Raw genomic sequence first — 25,111 nt, 5'->3', positions numbered from 1 at the left:
AGGAGTTGTTGTCCTTCCACCCACTCACAATGACTCTTCTTAAATTGTGCCCCACCTTTGTACCCCCCAAGATCACAGTAATCAAACTGAGACAGCTTCTTCTTCCTCTTGTGCTTCCCACTGCAACCAAGGTGAGGATTAAGAGTTCCTACCATGGTGGTATAAAATATGCTTCTCATTATATCCTCTCTAACTATAACTTTCCTAGGTCAAACAAATGAGATCAAATAGCACCACTAACAGTGGTGTTCTATTTAACTGCTAAAATGCAGGATTTAAACAAACAAACAAACAGGGTAAAAATGCACTTTGCCACTATTTATCTGGGTATCCTGAGTTCTCACTAGCTCCTGGACTAATGCAAAGTAATTTATACTACTATCAGCATTACAGAGGAAATATATTTGTGGAAGAGCAAAGTGGTATTCCACCATTTGCAATATAGCAGCAAGGTGAGCTTAGGATCTGGTATTTCTTGTTTAAGCATGAGGGCAAACAGTAAATGGTGATTATAATTTGAAAAAATAAGACTAAGCAGGAGACCTGGTATTTTAAGTGAATTCCTCCTCAATAATTTCCATGATAGATTTGCTCAATTTACAAGTCAAATCAATATGTTTCCATCTATAAGTTCTTAACACTATCTGAACATCACAATGTTATTTCCTCTGGGAAAATCCAAACATCACAGACCATAAAGATTCTAGAGTCCTAACTCAGCTAGCTATTTCACTGCTGAGCATTGTGAAACTGAATGTCACTTTACTGTTCCATAAGCCTGTTTGCTCTGCAGTGCTGACAATGCTCACCGTCCTTATTAGACCCTTATTAACTTCGCCTTTTTTGTACTAAAGCATCTCTGCATAAAATATCTATAAAGTAATTTATTTCACAAGATGACAGCAGTAGGAGAGGACAGAGATTGAAGAGATCCTATATCTTTTCTGATTAAAGTGACCAACCAGTTCTAAAATGGGGTCTGTGACTCTGATCTATTAAAACAAAAAGCAGTCAAGTAGCACTTTAAAGACTAGCAAAATAGTTTATTAGGTCAGCTTTTGTGGGACAGACCCATGAAAGCTCACCTAATAAACTATTTTGCTAGTCTTTAAAGTGCTACTTGACTGCTTTTTGTTTTGATAGTGTATAGACTAGCACGTCTTACTCTCTGTTACTATTCTGATCTATTAACTATAAGATGTATGAAAAAACTGATTACTGGCATGCTTTTCTTACCACTGAACTCAGACAAGCAGCTATTTCTCAAGGGACACACTAAATTCAGGCAAATAAGGTGTTATGGTTGCTCGCTTTTATTTTTGACCAAAACATAAATCAAGTCAGCTCTCAGGTTCCAGCCAGACTGCCTGCGTAACTTCCAGTGCCATGCAGGCAGGCAAGCCTGATTAAGTTCAATTAGCAGCTTCAGAGTAGATCTTTTCTTAAAAACCTTACCTAACTTTTGCCTTATAGAAATCTAGAACTTATGATAGTAAGTAAACAACTCCAGTGTCTGCCTGACCTTTCCATGAAATTTGTCTTGTTATCTAAGCTAAATGCAGCCTTTCAAATTCTAACCACTTTTTTTGCTAATTAGATTCTTTGTGTCTATTAAGAGTAATTATTCTCCCATTTCTGTACTGTTTTCCATTCCCATATTTAGAAGCAGAGATTCAGGCTTCTCTCAAGTGCTAGTTTTTGTTTGCTCATTTTAGGCTAAACAGGTTTACTTTTTTTTCACTCTCTCCTCTTAGGTTATACTCTTAAGGCATTGTAGCATTTCAGCTGCCCTTCTTTGAACACTCACCATTTAAGATTTAGCATATGTTGTTAGATAGCTAACATATGCATGAGTTCACGCAGGGTTAAACAGGATTGACTGAATTATGGACACTGAATCACCACTGTCACCACAGTACTCCTAATCAATCTGTTTGTTTTTTAAAACCCATTCATAGGTTGCAAACATATGGCTTATTTCCACACACACTTAATTGAACTCTCAAGAAAACTCCCTGAGCCAGAATTAATATTATTTTTTTCCCTTATGCAAGGTTCTTTCCTGTTCATTTGGCATTGTGTGATTTTTAGATTTTATTAGTAGTATCATTGTGAATTTTTATTTCATTTAAACTAGTCTCATTAACTGTCCACAAATCTTAAGCACATACATTGCTGCCTACTTAGGCAATTTTGTACTTTTTGGTTTGTTTTGTTTCACCTGGATGTGTATGAAAGAAAAGCACTGTATCACAGCTTATTATTGAACCCTTCCTTACATTAGGGTTTTTTGGAAGGTGGGCCTGGGGTGGGAGAAGGGGGAGATGTGCTGGTAACTTCAACATCCCCATAACACCATAAACAAGTGAAAGGTTCTAGTTCTGAGTAGGCGAAAGTGGAATTTTAAGAGCCAAGGTCACAGACCTTTTGGGTAATATAGCCATCCCTCATCCCCAGGTGCAGTTGTGCATCTGTTGTATATCAGGTTAAAAATCTAACTCTCCTATTTGGAATGAATTTACCCAGGAAAGCTCGGCTCAGATGCAGCATCTGGTTTTCAAGCACGTCCTGCTTTTACTCAATTTTATAGCTGAGCTGACTGAGGCTGAAGGGGGTCAGTAACTTGGCTAAGGTCAAATGGGCACTCTGGCTTCCAGTCCATTTTCTATTAGGCCATATGGCTTCCCCACTAAATTTGGAAAATGGTTAAGTAAGTGAGCAGCTTTATCTACAAAACCATAAAAGGGAAAGGGGGAGCAGCAGGGGGAAGCATGACATGGACAAAGCACAGATTCCTTCTCACCAACCCCATTGGTCGACCTTCACAGAGCTGTATAAATAGACAATTGGTGAGGGGCAGCAATTTATTGATGGTGATGTGTATTGAGATTAGATCCAGCAGGATAATCCTAACTGTTATTAGTGGGTAAATGTAGAAAATAAAATAATACCTAGTTCCTTTTATCAATAGATTTCATGAGACCTTACAAAGAAGAACAGTATTACCACCCCCTATTGCAGAGATGGGGAAACTTAAGCACAGGGATATGAAATGACTTGCTCAAGGTCACTGTGAAAGGCAGGAATATAACTCAGGTGCTTTGAGTCCCAGTTCTTAATCACAAAGTCATGCTGCCTCACCTGGGGAGTAAAAAGCATTTCACTAGCCATATACACACACCCACATGAATAAAGTGGCCATCTCCCATGTTTTCTAGCCCAGTCACAAACAAAACATATATTTGTGAAGGTTCGAACATGAGAAATATTCAATTACTTTAAAGAAGGAAGATCAGATTAGGCTCACAATTCAAATACCCTACCCCCACCACACACACTCCCAATTTCAGTGGGAAAAAACCAATCATCTATATATTGTTAATAGTCTACTGCAGAATATGCAGCACCATTATACTCAATGATAAAATAAAACTGATCAGCAATCAAGCAGTCTTATTTGTCCAAGCCAAGTAAATTGCTGAAAGTAAATTAATAGTACAAAAGAAAGAAACATAAATTATCTTCTGTTTAAAAAAAATTCTATTATTAAACAATATCCAAGCTAAGAAATGTGTCCTAAGAAGAAAATACACAGCAGAGCGAAAAGGAATTTTTTAAAATCAGTGGTACTTTTAACTATTTAAAGGTAAGATTAATCAAGTAGGGGAAGGAATTATTCTGAATGTTGTAAATTGGCAGTATTCCTTTAGAAGTTAAATATTTTTCAGTCTACTGTAAATTGATGAACTACTGATTTCAATTTTGATGACACTTCACATGCCATAAAGAAACCTCTGCTTACCAGGATCATGTGACCGGTGGAGATGTCCATGTTAGACTGAACGGGCTCTTCACACCAGGATGATGTGCTGCTTCGAGCAGAAGGGCTGGCAATAGGCCCATCGCTAAACTGTGAAGAGACACTGTTTACGCGGGAAGCGTGTGGGGGTTCTGGTCGATCAGACGATTTTACAGCCATGCGCTGACGGCACAGCTCCTAGAAGACGGAAAGAAAGGAACAATCTGGGGTTAACAGAAGCCACTATGGAATACAAGTTTGCTAAGGACAACACTGTTTACAGTACATCTCTAGAATGGAACAAAACAGCAGTCATGTAGCACTTTAAAGACTAACAAAATAATTTATTAGGTATTAAGCTTTTGTGGGACAGACCCACTTCTGTCCCATGAAAGCTCATCACCTAATACATTATTTTTAGTCTTTAAAGTGCTACATGATTACTGTTTTGTTTTGTTAGAATACAGGCTAACATGGCTACCTCTCTCTTACTGTCTCTAGAATGGGAGTGTTTTCCCTTCCCTTATGGGCTAATATTGGGGGTGTCTGACACTTCTGAGGTATACATTTACTAGACCAACTATGGCCGTGTCTACATTTGGTTATAATTGCGAAAGGACCACACAAATGGCCAAATTGGCGAATACTAATGAGGTGCTGAAATGAATATTCAGTGCCTCATTAGTGTGCTGCCAGACACAGCACTTCAGCTGATAGGAATAAGGGGATTTTAACGTTTGCAGCGTCCTTTCAAAAAGGGTCCCATGCAGACGAGCCATATGCGATTGAAACACAGCACTTTCGAAGTGCCACAGCCAGCAGCATGCTAATGAGCACCTCATTAGTATTCTCTGATTTGGCCATTAGCAAGGCCATTTCAAAGTCTTCCCCTAGTGTAGATGTAGCCTATATGAAATAAGTAGATGTTGGCCATCCCTAAGTCATGCAGAAGGAGTTTAACTATGTGTGCATGCGTATTGCTCTTCTACCACTGTCTCAGATAATATTGGGGGTGTTCAAATTTTATTATTATTTTATATTTTATTTTATTTATTTTAATTTTATATTTTATTTTGGAATAATTCTATTACAAGTTGTTTTATACCATACTGTGGTGTGTGACTCTAATTCTGCACTGTACAACCCATGGAAGTTAATGGGGTTGCACAGGTGTAATTGAGAGCAGAATTCAGCCCTGAATTTGCAAGCTCAGCAAGCAATAGCAACTGAATTGATGCGCTCTCTAATAAAAATTTTAGGTGATAGATGTGCCATTTCTCTTCATTAAAATAGAACATAAACAGCCCTACCTCCTAGATGTGGGCCAAAGAAAATGGAGAATGACATTAACAAAGAGTAAAAAATAGAAACCTGTCACATGTTGTAAACAGCTTTGACGAAAGAAAATTGAACCTACCAGACACCCTCCCCGGCTGCCCAACCCAGATAAAAACACCCAAACCAACCAAAATAAGGCATTTCAGTTTTATCATACATGAATCACAGCTCTAAAATATATTATGTTTATGTGGGAATGTAAAATGTTGATAGTACGAAAAATGCTTCCAGGGAAACAAGGTCCTGTATTTTGAAATCCTGAATCTAACTGGCTAAACAGACCCTTAGTGTCTGTTACAATGCATTCAGATTAATTCATGTGTAGTAAAATTTCAAAATAAGTAATAAAATTAACATTTTTACATAAGTCTGTTTCCCACAAAGGATTTTGGGAAGCCTATGCTGCACAGCAAGAATAGCTATGTCCATGGTGCTTGGACATATTGTACGTGTTGTACGGTTGCACATCTGACCCCAATTACTTATTTTACAAAGACATACTAACATCTTAGTTACTTGCCTCTGGCTATCAAAACAATAGATTTTGAAGAACCCATGCTGTTAAAACGTGAAGGCATCTGCTTTCTTATTCAATAACAACTCAAGGTTCATCAGCAGGATGATTCTGAAACCTCCATATATCACAGGAAATAAAAGACATTTCATGCATGGAACTTTTTTTAAAGACATTCAACTGGCACCTTTCTTTCATCAGAGCTGTGACAATGCCTTCAGCACTCAAAATTAGGATTCTTCTCCAAAGAATAATATGAATATATTCTAATAATATAAAAAGACAGTTCTTGGCACTTCCAAAGCCATAGACTAAAGAGCTATAGGCCCAAATCCCATCCAAACAGTTTATGTCTCCCTTCATCCTAACTGCCATTTTATTCAGTATTAAAGACATTTCTAGAGTACAAAGTAGGTTTTTGGTTTTGTTTTGCTAAGGTGGTAGTGATACACATTAATACATAAATTAATGAGGGTGTGAGACAAAGACATTATGATGTCTAATATGAAGATAAAGTTGGCAAAAGAATATAGTTGGCAAAAGTTTGGGATACATCACTCACTCGTGGCAGAGGTGATGATTATGCAGATTATTTCAACTGAATATCCGTGAAAGTCCAAAATATAACAGTGGGGTTTTATTCATTCTTGCCCCTTTTTACATAAAAAATAAAATTTATTTTTAAGGAGAGTAACTTTTTTTCCCTCTTTCGTACTGACAAAGTTTTCCATATGTCCTTGTATGTGTCTTAGGGAAAGTCTATGCTACAGAGATTTTGCCACCACACGTATACTGGTAGAGTGGGTCTACACAGACCTGTAGTGTTGGCAGCTTCATTGAAATGAGCAGTCTCGCAACTGCAAATGGCTGCTTTATTAGCATAACTGCATGGCTAATTAGCATATTTCAGGCATAACAGGACGGCAACAGGGGGTTTCTGCTGGCAAGGACATGTCTGCATGGCCTGTTTACTGCCAGCAGGGAGGTCTCACATGGCTATGCTAATTAGCAACGTGATTATGCTAATAAGCAGCCATTTGCAATTACGAGACTGCTCATTACTATGAAGCTGCTGGCACTACAAGTCCGTGTACATCCAGCCATACAGCTCCCTAGTAGAGACACAGCATATCCCAAGAGAAGGAGTTTTTTCAGACATCACAATAACAGCAGCCTCCAAAAGGACATCAGCTATGTTGACACAGTCTTCTGCCAGAATAGCTATGTCTATAGTGGGGGTTTGTGGATACAGTTGAGGGTGAGTGTTTTTTTCACATCACAGATCGACTTAACTTTGCTGACAAAATTTTGCAGTGGAGACCTGGCCTTGCTTACTGCAACATGACAAAAATACAAGAGTAAAAATGTAAAGCCTAAAAATTGATTTGAAATAGCTTTTACATTTATTAGGGTATCATGATTTAAGATAAGCTATGGGGAGCGGCTAGAGAGACTGGGACTTTTCAGTCTGGAAAAGAGGCGATTGAAGGGCGATATGATAGAGGTATATAAAATCATGAATGGTGTGGAGAAAGTGAATATAGAAAAATTATTTACCTTTTCCCATAATACAAGAACTAGGGGACACCAAATGAAATTGATGGGTAGTAGGTTCAAAACTAATAAAAGGAAATTTTTCTTCACACAGGGCACAGTCAACCTGTGGAACTCCTTGCCGGAGGAGGCTGTGAAGGCCAGGACTCTATTAGGGTTTAAAAAGAGCTCGATAAATTTTTGCAGGTTAGGTCCATAAATGGCTATTAGCCAGGGGTAAAGTATGGTGCCCTAGCCTTCAGTACAAGGGCAGGAGATGGATGGCAGGAGATAAATCACTTGATCATTGTCTTCTGTTCTCCTTCTCTGGGGCACCTGGCATTGGCCACTGTCGGCAGACGGGATACTGGGCTGGATGGACCTTTGGTCTGACCCAGTATGGCCATTCTTATGTTCTTATGTTCTTACTACAAGGAAATCTAGATTCTCTGATTTGTAAAAGGGATAGTTTTTCTCACTCTGAAGGGCCACATGAGCTACTAGATCTTAAAAACATCACCAGTCCAAAACAACTTTTGCTAACCCCAGAATTACCTTGGGACAAAGCAATTTTAAATCCCCCTTTAAAAAACACAACTCCATATTTGGGAGAGAGTTGACAACGTTGGATCTCATTATTTATTTATTGAAAAGTAACAGCTGTTCAAATGTCTAAATATTACACTTATTCCTGGTAGGGATATATTATTGGACAGAGTGCAAATGAAACGGTTCATGGCAAAAAATAAACATAGTTTCTCATGGCTAAGAAGTGGCTCTGCACCATATTTGGCTCTTCCCATAAGCAGGAATCATCCATGAACCTGCCTGGTCCTGGCATAAATTTAAACAGACTCAGAGCTGCTATAATTTGTGCTCTGCCATTAACAGCCCTTACAGGCAATGACAGCTGCCAAGCATTGCCAGAGAACATTGGATCTTCTGTCATGACTCTTATACCTAATCCTGCAAGGAAGTAGCATATTCAGCTATGAAGTCTCAATGGCCATAAGTGGAAACCACAGTACTGGGGTTATCTGGGTGAGCAGATGTGAATTTTTATGAAATTTCAGTGGCGAAAATGGCCCATAAAGGAACTACCAGATAAGGAAGACCCATGTCTCTGTACACAAACATACATATCCTCTTTCTCCAGTAGCAGCTATGGGAGAGATAGTACTTTCTGCATTCTTGAGTGCAGCAGCTACATGATGCTTTCTCTCTGCCCCTGTGTGGGATTCCTTGCATTTGTGGAAGTAGTGGCAGGAACTGATCACAGGAACCATGAGACTGGCCAGTCCTTGCAAAGAGCATGGAGTGAAGGCAGTGTTTGTCCTCACTTCTCCCCCCAGGACCCCAAATTACCCACAATGTTAAGAAGGCTTAAAGAAATGGTCTGGGCTGTAAAAAATAGGGTGGAAAAGACAGACAAAAAAAGGCATCTCCATAGTGGGCATTACACATATTCAAATAACCCATGTGAGCCCTAAAATATTGTTAATATCTCCAAAATTCCATCACTGCGCCCTGGCAGAGTTTAAGCCCCTAGTTGAACCTTAGACCAGAGTTAAGAGAACCATCACCCATCCACACATTTATCTGCACTCTCAAGTGTTTATATTCTTAATTTTGGAAGGAGCACCACTGTCTCCACCAGGGGAAGTCTAGGACCCAACAATGAACCCAAACATGAAATTTCTAAATTGAACTATGAAGTCAGTAAACATTGGTATCCATATCCACATATATCCAGTTAATAATCCTTTGCAAAGAGCAAATTCAATATATGCACCACACTTTTGTATTTAAGATAGTGGCCAAGGCTATTATGATCCTACTGTGTCTGTAATGTCCTCTCTTTGTATACTACTTGTCATTCTTCATTTAAAAGCATCATTTTCACCTAAAAAACCAATCATACCGCACAAAGTGAAATATTAAAGAGTGATACTACTGACCCTTTTGGGGTATGATCTAATGGACGGGTTGGACACAAACATTTATTTAAAATGTAATTTGAAGTTTATGACAATATTTCCCATTACATAGGAATTGCTATCGCACAGAGGCAGTGTCTCTGTTTTTTATTTCCTGACATCTATTATCAAACTTATGTGGAAGTGACATGTAGTATATAATGGAAAACTTATATCACCATGGCTGCGTCTACACGTGCACGCTACTTCGAAGTAGCGGCAGTAACTTCGAAATAGCGCCCGTCACGTCTACACGTGTTGGGCGCTATTTCGAAGTTGAAATCGACGTTAGGCGGCGAGACGTCGAAGTCGCTAACCCCATGAGGGGATGGGAATAGCGCCCTACTTCGACGTTCAACATCGAAGTAGGGACGTGTAGACGATCCGCGTCCCGCAACATCGAAATAGCGGGGTCCTCCATGGCGGCCATCAGCTGGGGGGTTGAGAGATACTCTCTCTCCAGCCCTTGCGGGGCTCTGTGGTCACCGTGGGCAGCAGCCCTTAGCCCAGGGCTTCTGGCTGCTGCTGCTGCAGCTGGGGGTCCGTGCTGCATATACAGGGTCTGCAACTAGTTGTTGGCTCTGTGTATCTTGCACTGTTTAATGAAAGTGTGTCTGGGAGGGGCCCTTTAAGGGAGCGACTTGCTGTTGAGTCCGCCCCGTGACCCTGTCTGCAGCTGTGCCTGGCTCCCTTATTTCGATGTGTGCTACTTTGGCGTGGAGGGCTGCGTCTACACGTGCACGCTACTTCGAAGTAGCGGCAGTAACTTCGAAATAGCGCCCGTCACGTCTACACGTGTTGGGCGCTATTTCGAAGTTGAAATCGACGTTAGGCGGCGAGACGTCGAAGTCGCTAACCCCATGAGCGGATGGGAATAGCGCCCTACTTCGACGTTCAACATCGAAGTAGGGACGTGTAGACGATCCGCGTCCCGCAACATCGAAATAGTGGGGTCCTCCATGGCGGCCATCAGCTGGGGGGTTGAGAGATACTCTCTCTCCAGCCCTTGCGGGGCTCTGTGGTCACCGTGAGCAGCAGCCCTTAGCCCAGGGCTTCTGGCTGCTGCTGCTGCAGCTGGGGGTCCGTGCTGCATATACAGGGTCTGCAACTAGTTGTTGGCTCTGTGTATCTTGCACTGTTTAATGAAAGTGTGTCTGGGAGGGGCCCTTTAAGGGAGCGGCTTGCTGTTGAGTCCGCCCCGTGACCCTGTCTGCAGCTGTGCCTGGCTCCCTTATTTCGATGTGTGCTACTTTGGCGTGTAGACGTTCCCTCGCTGTGCCTATTTCGATGTTGGGCTGAGCAACGTCGAAGTTGAACATCGACGTTGCCAGCCCTGGAGGACGTGTAGACGTTATTCATCGAAATAGACTATTTCGATGTCGCAACATCGAAATAAGCTATTTCGAAGTTGGGTGCACGTGTAGACGTAGCCTAGACGTTCCCTCGCTGTGCCTATTTCGATGTTGGGCTGAGCAACGTCGAAGTTGAACATCGACGTTGCCAGCCCTGGAGGACGTGTAGACGTTATTCATCGAAATAGCCTATTTCGATGTTGCTACATCGAAATAAGCTATTTCGAAGTTGGGTGCACGTGTAGACGTAGCCCATGTGACAAAAACTGCAATAACCAAGAGAGATATTCTGAAAATAATGTCCAGTTAAATGAGTTTAAAGTACAGTGTCATAATCATGTGTAGAGAGCTTTTTCATTTGAGAAAGAAAATTGATAAACCTAAACACATCATAAACAATATTCTTCAGAGAAACCTTGGAACTATTCCAATGAGATGTTGAAGTGGTCCTAATTTTTTTGTCATTCCTCAGGCAGATGGAGTAGTGAAAAGGAACATTTTTTAAAAAGGAAAAAACAATATATAAAATGGCATCAAAGTAGATAAATCAGACCTTTAATTGGGATTAACACACTGTAGATTAGTGGGTACATGCAATTTAGTTAATTCTAAAGAAGAGCCTTAATTTATCCTGTGTTCCTTGTTACAGGCACAACAGTTTGCATTCTCAACCCAGGAGCAGGAAGTCAGTCTTAGTACAGACCTTTGTAGACTATTATATGGGGGACTTATGCAGAGAGAAGCCACAGTAAAGAAATCTTATTACGATACAGCGCTTTTTGGAATTGTGATTGAAACCCTCTTCTAGCAGCCAGATAGCAGCTGCATTACTGAAAGCCTCTCTTTAATCAAAAAGACAGAATAGACACGTGGTTTATACATTCCTGGCTAGGACTCCTAACAATCACAACTAATTTTCATGCATAACCTCAACTCTCTGCATTCCCACCAGATGCCAGGAGGCATCATGCCCACTAAGAAATGAATCTCACTTTTTCAATGAGATGTCGAGCCAGGGCTCTTTAGAAATGCAGCCAACATAACACAGCAAGTGCCATCTCTTCTTCAGGATGTCCCTATTCCATGACAGCATTGCGCATTTGCTGCCACATGCTTTTATACTGGATGACAGCTGTCAAGTATCACAAAAGTATAAAAGAGGAAACTAGAATTCATAAGAACTTATATCTCCCAGAAGATAGGCTTTAATACGCCAGCTGCCTGGAAAATCCACTAAGACCTCATGGGTTACTAAAAGACCTATCTTGAAAGATAAACCAATGTACATGCCATTAGAAGGTAAGTTTATAACAAAGGATGACACTCAAACTAGCTTGATCTAGGGCTTCAATGATAAATATCAACTTGTTTCCTCATATGTAATGAATTGTTAAGCTTTCCCTAAATCTGAACCTTGGACTCCACCACAAAAGGACTGTGTATAAACTAGCAAGTTCTTTCGAAAGATTTTTCAAAAGAAGTGGGCTCTTTCAAAAGATCCCGTGGAGAGTCCACACACAAAAATGTTCTTTCAGAAGTAAATTGAAAGAATGAGGTGCTCCTTTTGAAAGTGCTCTTCCTTTCCTGTTTCAGGAAGAGCACACCCCTTCAAAAGCTTCTTTAGAAAGAAAATATGTGTAGATGTTCTGCAGGCCCCCCCCTTTTTTTTTTTGAAAGAGCAGTCCTCTTGGGGCCTGATTTTTCAATCCCTGGCCCATTCTTTCGCAAGAGTGGGGGCTGTGTGGACGCCTTCTTTCGAAAGAGCAGAATGCTCTTTTGATCCACTCTTTTGTCTGTGTACGTACTCTTTTGGAAGACGTTCTTTCAGAAGGGTTTATCATAGAATCATAGAATCACAGAGCTGGAAGGGATCTCAAGAGGTCATCGAATCCCTCCCCCTGCCCCAAGCAGGATCAATCCTAACTAAACCATCCCAGCCATAACTATGTCAAGCTGGGACTCAAAAACCTCCAGGGATGGAGATTCCACCACCTCCCCAGACAGTGTAATCCAGTGCTTCACCATCCTCCTGGTGAAGTAGTTTTTCCTAATCTCCAACCTACTCTGCTCCTTCTGTAACTTCAGATCATTACCCCTTGTTCTTCTGTCTGTCACCACTGAGAACAGTTTCTCTCCATCCTTTTTAGAGCACCCCTTCAGGAAGTTGAAGGCTGCTATTAAATCACCCCTCAGTTTTCTCTTCTGCAAACTAAATAAGCCCAAATCCCTCAGCCCCACCTCATAAGTCACATGCTCCAGCCCCTTTATCATTTTTGTTGCCCTCCACTGAACCTGCTCCAGCATATCCACATCCTTTCTATACTGGGAGGCCCAAAACTGGATGCAAACTCTATATGTGGCCTCACCAATGCCAGATAGAGGAGGAACAACAACCTCTCTAGATCTGTTCAAAATGCTCCTTCTAATGCACCCCAATATGCCATTGGCCTTCTTGGCTACAAGGGCACACTGTTCACTCATATCCACTATAGTCCCTAGGTCCCTTCCCACTGTATTGCTGCTTAGCCAGTCAGTTCCCAGCGTATAACAATGCTTGGGATTCTTCCATCCTAGGTGCAGGACTCTACACTTCTTCTTGTTGAACCACATCAGATTTGTTTTGGCTCAATCCTCTAATTTACCCAGGTCACTCTGGATTCTACCTCTACCCTCCAATGTATCTACCTCTCCCCCTAGCTTGGTGTCATCTGCAAACTTGATGAGGTTATAATCCAGTCCCTCATCCAGGTCATTAATAAAGATGTTGAACAACACCGCCCCCCGAACCAAGCCTTGGGGTGCTCCACTTGAAACCTATCGCCAACCAGATATTGAGCCATTGACCACTATCTGGTGGGCCCGACCATCAAGCCAGCTTTCTGTCCAACCTATAACCATGTATCCAATCCATACTTCCTTAACTTATGGGCAAGAATGTTGTGGGAGACTGTAACAAAAGCTTTACTGAAGTCAAGGTATACACACCCCCTGACCTCCCCATGTCCACAGAACCAGTTACCTCATCACAGAAGCTAATCAGATAGGTCAGGCAGGACCCATCCCTGGTGAATTCATGTTGACTACCCCGATCACTCTCCTCTCCTCCTCCAAGTGCTCCAAAATGGATCCTTGAGGATCCCTTTCATTATTTTCCCAGGTACTGAGGTAAGGCTGACCGGTCTCTAGTTCCCTGGATTGTCCTTTGATTTTTAAAGATGGGCACTACATTTGCCTTTTTCTAATCATCCAGAATCTCTCCCGATCTCCAAGAGTCTTCAAAGATAATGGCCAAAGGCTCAGAAATGACATCCACCAATTCCCTCAGTACTCTTGGGTGCATTAAATCCAGACCCATGGATTTGTGTACACCTAGTTTTTCTAAGTAGCTCTTAGCTCGTTCCTTCCCCACCGAGGGCTGCTCTCTGCCTTCCCATACTGCATTGTCTAGCACTGTAGTGTGGAAGCTGTCCTTGCCCATGAAGACTGAGGCAAAAATATCATTGAGTACTTCAGCTTTTCTTACATCATCTGTCACTAGGTCACCTCTCTCATCCAGTAATGGCCCCACACCTTTCGTGATAACCCTCTTATTGTTAACATGCCTGTAGAAACCCTTCTTGTTATCCTTCACATACCTTGCCAACTGCAGTTCCAATTGTGCCTTTGCAGTCTTGATTACTGCCTGGCATTTTCCAGCCCTATATTTATACTCCTCCTTAGTCATCTGTCCAACTTTCCACTTATACACATCCTTTCTGAGTTTAAGCTGACCACGGACTTCCCTATTAAGAGAAGCTAGTTGCCTACCATATTTGCATTTCTTACTATGCAGCGGGACTGTTTGTTCCTGTGCCTTCTACCTATCAGTACCCTCAGGGAATTGAAATCTGCTCTTTTGAAATCAAGGATCTGTATAGTTCTGCTCACCTTTCTTCCTTTTGTAAGGATCCTGAAATCTATCATCTTGTGATTACTGCAGTCCAGGTTGCCACCCACTTCTATTTCTCCTACTAGTCCTTCCCTGTTTGTGAGCAGCAAGTCAAGTTGTACACAGCCCATCGTTGGTTCCATCAGCACTTGTACCAGGAAGTTATCCCCAACATTCTCCAAAAACTTCCTGGATTGTCTGTGTGCTGCTGTATTGGTCATACAGTCATAGGAACCAGCAGAGGCCTTGAGACCCAAACGCCAGGTGACACAGACTCGTAGTAAAAGACCCTGAACTCCGTATATAGACAAATATATATAGACTAGAATATTGAAATTTGACCAACAGACTCTCACTTTAAACTGGTGACCTATCTTTCTCACAAGCAGGTATAATTGGTTATAAATGTAATTGGTCAGTCTAGAGTAAGTGCGAGTAGTCTCACAAAATATGACATACTGTTTTTCTGAACAGTTCTTGCCAACTTTCCAATTGCAGAAAAACAAACACCCCTTTCCCACTGCTTGCTCTGTTCCTTCCCTGAGGCCCCAAACCCCACCTTCTCCTGTCACTTGCTGTTCTCTGCCCTCTCGTTTGCTCATTTTCCACCATGATGGGGCAGGAGACCAACGTGTGGGAGGGAGGGAGGGCTCTGGATGGACTGTAGGCGCTGGAGTAGGTGTGGGAATGAAGGGTTTGGAGTGCAGGAAGCGGCTCCAGTCTGGAGCCAAGAGTATTTGGAATATGGGAGTGAAGGAAGGGGTTCTGAGCTGTGGCACAGAGTTGGGATGTGGAAGGAGGCTTGGGGTACGGGTTCTGGCAACACCGACCTCATGCAGCTCCCAAAAAGGAGCTTCCATGTCCCTCCAGCTCCTAGAGAGAAGGTTGGCCAGGGCACTGTGCATGCTGACCCCACCCTCAGGCACCAGACCTCTGACTCTCATTGGCCAAGGTTTCCAACCAATGGGAATTGCAGAGCTGGTGCTTGGGGTGGTGCCTTCATGTGCAGGCAGCACACAGACTGTTCCTGGCTACCCCTCCACTTAGGAGCCACAGGAACATAATGACTTCTTCCCAGGAGTCATACAGAGCTGGATATGGAGACTGCCTGCCCTGCTGCAGACATTTAGTGACCCAATCACCTGTGCTGGTCAGAGCTGCAAGGGCTCCTTTTTGACGGAGTGTGTCTTTCTTCCCAGAATGTTTACCTCCAATCTACTGAACAGAAACCTGGAAACTGAGGGGATTCATAATTTTCAAGTTATTTAAAAACAAATGCAAAACCTTGTTCTCTACATACTAGTACAAAAGCCAAATTTCTTCTTTATGGAGTTGAAGTTACACAATCTACAAAAGTCAAAATCAATCCAATCCAAAGATCTGTCTCAGATTCTGTTAATCTCTTGTTAACCTAAACCAAACCCACCTCTCCTTTTAATACCCATTTGAAAATTGTGAGGAGAGGGAATCACGATTATTTAGGAAATAGGAGAAAAGAGAAGATACTGAAAGAAAAATTAATGTATATTAAAAGTGGTGGACAATTACATAGCATGCCCTTTAAACATAACGGGGACAAAGCATTGGAGAACACACTGTAAAGCTACCAACCCACTTTAACCCACTTTAACCAGGAATAAATGACAACTTTTGGAAAGAAGGGGCCTCTGGAAGAAAGACTTCCTTCCAGAAGAACCCCCGGGGGCCATGCTTCTACACATTGTTTTGGAATCCGGAAGAGCATCTTCTGGACTCCAAATCATGTGACCTTATGCTAACGAGTCGTGGGGAATTTGCATCCATGCCTCATTAGCATATTTTGGGCCATTTATGTAGAAATGGCCCATGTCTTAATAGTGCCAGCTTCAAAATAGCAATTTCAAAATAGGTGTTATTCCCCTTACTTTGGCTACACCTACACTGCAGTGATCTTTCAAAAGAGTTGTTCCAGAAGATCTCTTCCAAAAAATCTTCATTCGAAAGAGTGAGTCCACACACAAAAAAAACAGATTGAAAGCGCAATCTGCTCTTTCTATAGACAGCATCCACACCGTCCCCGCTCTTTCGAGAGAATGGGTCAGGGATTAAAAAATCTGGCACCATGAGGAATGCTCTTTCAAAAAAGGGCCCACAGAGCATCTACACAAGCTTTTTTTTCAAAAGAAGCTTCTCAAAGAAGGCGTTCTTCCCAATCCAGAAGCAAAAGAGGCTTCCAGAAGAAGAGCCACAGTCTTTTGATTTCAGATTGAAAGAGTGCATTTTGTATGTAGACACTCCACGTGTTTTTTCAAAAAAAGGCCAGATTTTCTGAGAGAACTTGCTAGTGTAGCCTTTGATTGTTACCAATTTCAGAATAATACACCCGCTGTTTTGAAATACCATGTGCGAAGCATAAATAGGTCAGTTATTTCAAAATAACAAGGTAGTGTAGCCATAGCTGTAAAGATAAATTGAGTTTTGTACATGCCACATAGATTCAACCAATTTTTGCATATGTAATGACACCACAATGAAAACAAAAAATGAAAGGGTGCTGTACTGAGAAAAATCAGATGAAACTAAACCTGGACTATGAACACTATGATATAGTTATAATTGTATGGTGTCACTACAGAGCAGAATGAAAGTTGTTTGGCTGCCTTTATTGTGTATTGCCATATCTTAATATGTTTGAATTTCTTTTAAAGTTAACCTTAACTGAGCTTCCTAGGTTTATAATACTTGTTTTGGGGATAATTACAACCTCACAGTAATTGTTTTACTCTTACATTACTGAAACATAATCTCAATGTGAATTCCATTTTAAAGTAGTTTTAGTCCAGGAATATAATAAATAATTCATATGTTGGATAGTTATGTGTATAATTTTGTTTACAAATTATAAAACGGTAACCACTAGAATCACTGTACATTCCAAGAATAGACCATCTGACATATTTTGAAATAATGCTTAAATGAGATGGGTATAGAGAACAAAATGCTACCTTTGGACTAGATGTATCCTTATAAATACACATTATGTTGCTATTTTAACCATAACCAGACTGCTATATAATAGAACCCAGGGGAAAAAAGGAATAGAAATTATAGATTTATTACTCTAGTTTGGGTGCAAAATTGTCCTCTAGCTCTTAATTGTCTGCCTAGGTTTTGATACTGCTTCCATCAACAGGGTCTCCAAGCCCATTATATAATCTCAAGTACTTTGTTGAGGTTTGGTTTTCTAAAATTACTTAAACGATGGGTCTGTTACCATTTCTCTTGGGATACTATTCCAGAGTCTGTTATCTTTCAGTCTGAAATCATGCAGACTTGAATAATCAGGTTTGTGTTTTCCTAATAAGACCCCAACTTTTTTCCATCATGATCTGCAAAATAAAAAATTCTATTAGTTTAACACTCCAAGTAGTTCTTGGTCATGATTCATAGAATTATGATTCCATATCTTCACACACATACAGGAGTAGCTGCAGAGGAGGGAAGAGGAAGGGAAAGGTTAGTGTTTCTTACACTTGAGAGGAATTTTTTAGTTTTGAATAGTAACAAAGAAGGAGCCTTGCTAGTCTATATACTATCAAAACAAAAAAGCAGGCAAGTAGACTGTCCCACAAAAGCTCACCTAATAAATTATTTTGTTAGTCTTTAAAGTGCTACTTGACTGCTTTTTTTTTTAGTTTTGGTTTGTTTCCTTCACTCCTCGATTTCAAACATTTGAACAACAGAGAGATGATCTATCCTCCCACCATGGCTGTGTGTACTCTGCAGAGTTCTGCTAACAGAAGTTACTGTCAGAATATAGCTTCTGACAAAACTTCTACTGACAGATTGAAGACAGACAGCAAAGCGGATCAAAAAAGTGATCTGCTCTGTCAACAGAGAGCAGCCAAACTGCCTAACTGCTCTCTCGACAGAATGGCCAACCAGAAGCACAGCAGACAGGGTTGCCTAGTGTCCTGAAGCCTTGTCTGTCGACAGAGCCCCTCCTCCCCCACTCCCACCCCTGCCCCCAGAGCATCCACACTTGCTTTCCATTTACAGAATTTGCCAAGGGAGCTATTCTGCCCCCGGGGAAACAGCAGAACACTGTTGACAAAAGTGCCATGTACTGTCAATTTACTGTCAACAGAATGCATTTATAATGTGGACACTCTCTGAGTTTTGTGGACAAAACGCCACTTTCATCGACAAAAATCTCTAGTGTAGATGTAGCTCATAAGAAAACAATATGCTAAAAGGCAATGAACACATCTATAAAATCCCCCTGGACTTGGACATTTGTTTTTCTGCTGTTATTCTACAACCAAAATTACTCCAGATTTAACACTAAAATGTTTACTTGGAATTTCACTCTATTTTTCAGCAATAAAAGGAAAATGAACATGCTTTATTTAAATGACTGTATGTTTTCAAAATACTGTGTTATTTTTATTAAATTAATTTTTATTCTGAATTTTTTTCAAAAGGGATTGTTTATATGTTTCTGGGTTCTTTTGTAGTGTTTAAAAATTGGAATTCAATCGAGTGTGATTTTTTTCTTCTTCACTATAAATTCTTATAACTTCCTATGGGTTAAGAAAAAAAGGCTATACTGTTTGGTTTCCGGTTACATTTTCCTCTAGTTTTCAAACTTTAAGCATTGATTTAGCTCTGGCAAAGCACAGCACTACTCCAAATTTCTCTCTTTTATCTCTTTTCTGTAAGGTTTATTAAGAAGCAATCCTACCCCAGGTTGTTTCTGGCTCATCTCAGTTCAGTCTCTTTCAACAGTCACTCAGTTATGTCTATTCTGAGGACTGCACTTGATTTGGTGATTGTCTCTTTTCTGTTTTGTTTTATGAGATGCTGTCCCATTTAAAGCACATCCTCTTTTCCTGGCACAACCAAACCCTTTTGTTACTTTAAATTATGGTATGAGGAAGCTGTAAACTTAAGTTGGTGGTGTTTGCTCTTGCCGTTTAGGAGCTCTTTATCAGATCGACAAACAGATAAACTCTCTAAAATAAATAATTGAAGATGCAAGATTTCCATACACTAACTTTAGTTCACTAAATGGCCACTCAGAGGAGATGTTTCACAGCCTAAAGCTTGTGTTGGTTTTCCTAGGGGGTAGATGCACCCAGGTGAGACCCCTAATAGTGACAGTGCCCAATGAATTGGTACTACCAGGGGATAATTGTGATGTGGCTTCTCTTGCTGCCCAGAGGCACAGGCTCTTCGCAGAGGATACTGGCCTTCTGAGCTCAATGGGGTTTGTGAGCACCACCTGAATTTCTTCTGCCACTTTTTCCTAGTGGAACAAATGGAAAATAACTCTCAATGGAACTTGAAGCAGACTTCTTTCCACTTAGCCCTGCTGCTGTATGCCTTCCCAGAAAAGGAGTTAGTGGTGCCATTCTTATTAGGCCAAGGAATTGTGAAAAATAGTCTTATGAAACCAATACTTTGTTTACCATGATTCCAAATGTGAATGCTTCACAGGGAGAGAAGAAATAAATATTAAAGATTTAGAACCTTCTTTTAAAAGGACCTCAAATAACTTTTGCAGACATAATCACTGTAATTCTGGAGAGGGACAGGCATTTGAGGCATATCTGGAAACATATCTGTGACAGATGGGTTTTGTCTGTTTGAACCATGGGCAGCTGCTAATTGCATATCACATGGGTGTCATCACTCCTGATGCAGTTTTATGTAATATATTGTACACACAAGAGAAAATGCCGCAGCTATACATTGAAGAGGAAGGATGGAGTTAGGGTTAAGACAGTGGCCTGGAATATCATACAAGAGAGCTGGGTTCACCGCTGGCTCTACCACAGACTTTGTATGTGACATAATGGCCAGATTCTCCAAGTGCTGAACAATGAGGGCTGCTATGAGCACTCTTAAAAATCTTCTCCTTAATTCTCCAAATCTGTTTTCCATCTGTAAAATGGGGATACTCTTACTTCCTCTTCCCCAGCCTTTGCTGAATATATATATCATATGGTCGTTCAGCACAGGGACTACTATTATCTGTACATAACATCTAACAAAATAGGATCCTTACAATACAGTACAGGTTATTGTAATACAAATAATTAATGATGCTATTCATGTAATAAATGTGTTCATCATGCAACTTTGAGGTCACTTGCCTCCTAACCATTCAGCTATTTTTTCCTATGACACCTTAAGGAGCTTTCAGTTATTTGTTATTGGGGTGGGGGCAGAAAAATATTTCCTCTTCCTCCCCCCAAATGTAGAGCAGGTGAGGACCCAGCTATAGTTTCTCAACAGACAAAAATGTTCAGACTTCAGTTGCCTTGTGACTCCTCACTGCTATAAATGGGGGTTTACCCCATGAGAAGGAAAGATTTCCACCTTCACAATGTAATTCAGTATTTACTTCTAGGTCTGGAAGGACCTGACAGATTTTGAAACAATTATATTTTCTTGTCTCAAGAAGCTAGCATAGCCTGTTTTAGAGGAGGCTCCCCCTGGCCAAAATATAGTCCAATTTACATATATAAAATAGTTTTTTTCCCTTTAAAATATGGGCTAGTTACAGAATAGTCTCTTAATTGGGATGACCAGCATAATTTACTTCTGTTTAGTTACGTTTTAGTAAAGGTACACATCATCATGATCTCTTAATTGCTGTCCATAGAAAATAAAAACAAAATCACTCTTCTCTTCTATGCTTGCCAGCACAAACAAACTTTAAACTTTTTTTGTGTAAAATACATATGGTATAATGGGTGAAGGTGCTGATGTGTTTGAGAAGGACAGCATGAGGGAGGTAGGACAAGATGGTTTGTTTCTTGCAATGTGGCCATTCTATATAACTTTACAAGCCTTATGAACATAATATGCACATAAGTAAAAAGGATGAATAATGGCAGTAAGTAATCTTGCAGGAGATAGTGAAAATTAATATGAGGCTTGTTCCAAAAGTTTAGTAGCAACACATATGCAATTTGGAGATTTTAACATTTGGGAAGAAACAAAAATACAAAATCAGTGGATCAGTCTTTTAAGTGGTCTTTTTTTTAATCTGCTATGTCACTGCCAGCCAGTGATGAAGAGATCACTGCTGAAGCCGTGACGTCCCTTGCTGCTGTCATGTGCAATAAATGTCTTACAGGAACAGGCACAGGAAAAAAAATGGAAACGTTTGATGCCATAATTGAAGTTCCTTGGCATCTGACCCAAACGACATGGTGTGCCAATGCCCAAAAGTTATGCATTTCACCCATGACACTCTGCTATACAGCAACAGAACATTGCGCTCCATTATGGGCTCATTCAACTCACGTGACAAGGATTGACGTATGACTTAATTCCACCAAACATTATTAAAGGCACATTTAAATCAAATCTACAATTCTATCAAGGTGACTGGTTCTTTGCAACATTGCTCTGCCCTGTGTTTGCAGAGAGATAAGTGTAGTAAGGCTCATGATGAAATTGTGTGATACATCACATCTACTCTTAAATATAGACTTTTTAACCCCTCATGATTGTCTGTGTGTATATTGTCCATTGTGGATATGTTTACTGGGAGACAAATATCAGAGAGGCAGCCATGTTAGTCTGTAGCTTTGAGAACAACAAGAAGTCTTGTGGCACCTTATAGACTAACAGATATTTTGGAGCATAAGCTTTCATGGGCAAAGACCCGCTTCATCTGATGCATCTGATGAAGCAGGTCTTTGCCCGTGAAATCTTATGCTCCAAAATATCTGTTAGTCTATAAGGTGCCACAAGACTTCTTGTTTTACTGGGAGAGGGATTTACTGCAGTGTCTATAGGGTGAGCATCATTGTCTGTACAGAAAGAGACAATTATCTTGGCTTGGACTCCACTTATCAAGCCAGGTTTCATACTGGACACGTAATTTGTATTGCAGTAAAATTTTGGTGTCATTTTAGAGACAGTCCACTACGTCAGTGTGGACAGCCACAAACCATGACACATGTTGCTCAGGACTGCAAAATGATTCAACTTGGATCCTGGAGGTGTTTGTGCCTTCAACATCATTGATAAGAACACTGTGGCTTAGCTTGATCTGACTGATTTGCAAAGGCCAAATATTAAATTGTTTCAGTTTTCTATGCCCTTAATAATTTTTGTTTTCCTTCTTTGTACCTCTGCCATTCTGCAATATTCCTTCTGAGACAGACTAGACAGTATTGTTCACAGTGTCCAGAGAAGTCTGAATCACTGATTTATATTTAACTAACTTCTAAGGCTCCCAAAGAAAGGATTATCAATCAACAATCCTTAGAAGGCCCCTGGGTTGATCCAGACTATCACGACAAAGTCAAACTGAGAACAGCCTGCTTGGCAACTTTGCTGTATGTTTTAATTTCACAGTCAACAGATTTCTAGGGAAGCTAATAAGAAAACCTGTCACCGAACCACAACCCTTAATTCAAGCTGAACACTTCCCTTTCAAAGAGAGCCATGGAGGGATTCTGTTACTGGCTGCTGGAAAGAAATAATGTCAAGGGGCTCTCTTCCATAGCACCAGCCAAAAGGCAGAAGAACTTTTCCTTTTCCTACTCTCACCTTTCCCCAGTCGTTCTATTCCTAGTTACCATGAAAAATTCCTATTTCTCTCCTCCTCTATGCAAATATTCTGCCTGATACACTCAGGAGCCAGAGTTTTGCCCACAGATCCATAGTACTACAGCTGGTAGGCATGGCGGTATGATATCATACCCATCCACTTCAAGCTCTTCCACTGCTGTTGGCAGAAATCAGCTGGAATGGACAGATTTGGGGCTAGAAGGTTTCAGGTTTCAATTCACAATGGGGGATGGAGAATAATTTACCCCCAACAAAACATTTAAACCAGAGAGTGAAGGAAGGTTTGCACTGTGATAACAATGGACTATTCCTTCTTGGGAATAATAAGCAATCCAATTATGAGACTCATATGCTGGTAGAACAATACTATGACGGTAAAGTGAGAGCAGCCCAAATCATCTCAAAAAAGCTGTATAGCAGTCTGCATCTAGGTTAGCTAGACTAAAAACAGCTTGCCAAGAGCAGGAATAGAATTTTATCAGCCTAACATATCAAAACTAAGTACGGTCAAAACTGTTATTTATTCAGAAGGCAGTAATCCAACCAGCAATAAAACATCACTCATATTTGCCTTTAGAAAAATGCATAATGATATAGATATCTGGAAAGACTAGAGATATCTGAGATATGGATATCTGAGTACAGACTAGAGAAGGAAAAACTTAAGTCATTTAACCATTTGCTTACGTCACCTGCATCAAACTAGACTTCCTCCAACTCAAAACAAAACAAAAAACACTGTTGGTCTTCTCCTAAAATAAATGGTTTGTTCTTTGAAAGACTTCAATTATAGCTGTGTTCTTTCAGAGTTTCCCTTCTGCAGTCTTGCTGCAGTCATTCTAGACAAGTGTAAGTGATGACAATTAGATCTGTATGCTGAAATGTGACATCCCCTAGCAACCTGAATATGAAATGTAACATTAAAGAGGCAAGATTATTTCTGTTTTGATGGAACATATTAGTGCCGCTATCGGCAAAAATATTTAATGGTAAAGTCAGAATTTTAAATAATATCTGTTTAGGTCTTCATTGTATCTTAATGTTTTGTAGAACGTCTGAAATGGGGCTAGTTTAGTTTTTTAAATTACTAGGAAGTTACTGAATCTATATTTAATACATATACAAATATCTTGGCTAGCAGATATTCTCACCCCTCTTTTGCTGGAATCTTTGGAAGGATCTGAACACCAATATCTCTTGAAGTGATAGCCAAGATGCAGTTCATCCCTCCCAAACATTTTTTCGGAGATTTAATTGAAATATAATTTTTAAAAAAGAGCAAACAACACCCCTCGTCCTCCACATTTTTTTAGTATTGCATTGTAGAGTCTGCCTACTTCTTACAGGAGCAATCTGTGATCATGTGCAGAGGTGGAGTGCAGGATGGAAAAATCCTTCATCACCACATAAGGTGCACGCTGAAGTGGGCCATGTCTGGAGTCGGACTAGGAAGTATATTATCAGACTGTGTTAAGCTTAGGGTCCTTACTAAGGTTTACCACGACCAGGTAACGTACTGTATTTAAATATGACTTGGTCTTCCTAGATGATGTGCCAAACACCACTGAAAATCATGTTAGTTAAATGCACTAGCTAATGTGTTAGAGACAATCTATCCTCCTAGCCTAAACATCACTTTGCAGTCAATGCACTCAGGTTCTGCTTCACATGGTACCTCAAAGGGAGCAAGGATGCAGAGAGCTGTGCCTCCAGCTCTTCCTCTCGCACATTGGCCTATGGAGCAGGATTGATAAGAATGCTGCTCTGGACATCCCAGAGACATATAGCACCTGGGCTCCTCCCAGGCAGTCCAGTGCTGCAGCTACAGACATGATCTGCAGTAGTCTCGTGTGTTTAATGAGCCCCAACGCTTTTCCAGGAATTGTGACCTGGCTGCACACAGCCTCCCGCATTCAAATAAAAATAAATAACTTTACCTAAACTAAATGAACTGGGAAAAATAAATGAAATGAACACATACGTGCATCTCATTTAGCTCCCAGATGCCTAAAAGAACACAGATTCCATGGACATGTCAGAGCATTATACTCTGGTAACGGACACTGTAGAAAACCCTAAGCCAGAGTGAGAGAGCAA

General features: G+C 40.6%; 1 protein-coding gene across 2 annotated transcripts in view; it reads right to left on the bottom strand.

Moving 5' to 3' along the window:
- The window catches only part of PTPRN2 (protein tyrosine phosphatase receptor type N2), a 1,102,513-nt gene that overhangs the window by 108,198 nt on the left and 969,204 nt on the right, over positions 1-25,111 (bottom strand). For both annotated transcript variants that reach the window (XM_074985055.1, XM_074985056.1), the window contains one exon: positions 3,803-3,997. In XM_074985055.1, the coding sequence (XP_074841156.1) occupies positions 3,803-3,997 (195 nt within the window). The remainder of the gene's footprint in view (positions 1-3,802; positions 3,998-25,111) is intronic.

The sequence above is a fragment of the Carettochelys insculpta genome, chromosome 2, assembly GCF_033958435.1.
Source record: "Carettochelys insculpta isolate YL-2023 chromosome 2, ASM3395843v1, whole genome shotgun sequence".
In the NCBI taxonomy this organism is placed as follows: domain Eukaryota; kingdom Metazoa; phylum Chordata; order Testudines; family Carettochelyidae; genus Carettochelys; species Carettochelys insculpta.
The sequence above is the reverse complement of the archived record's forward strand: the minus strand, read 5'-3'. Positions and strand labels throughout refer to the sequence as shown.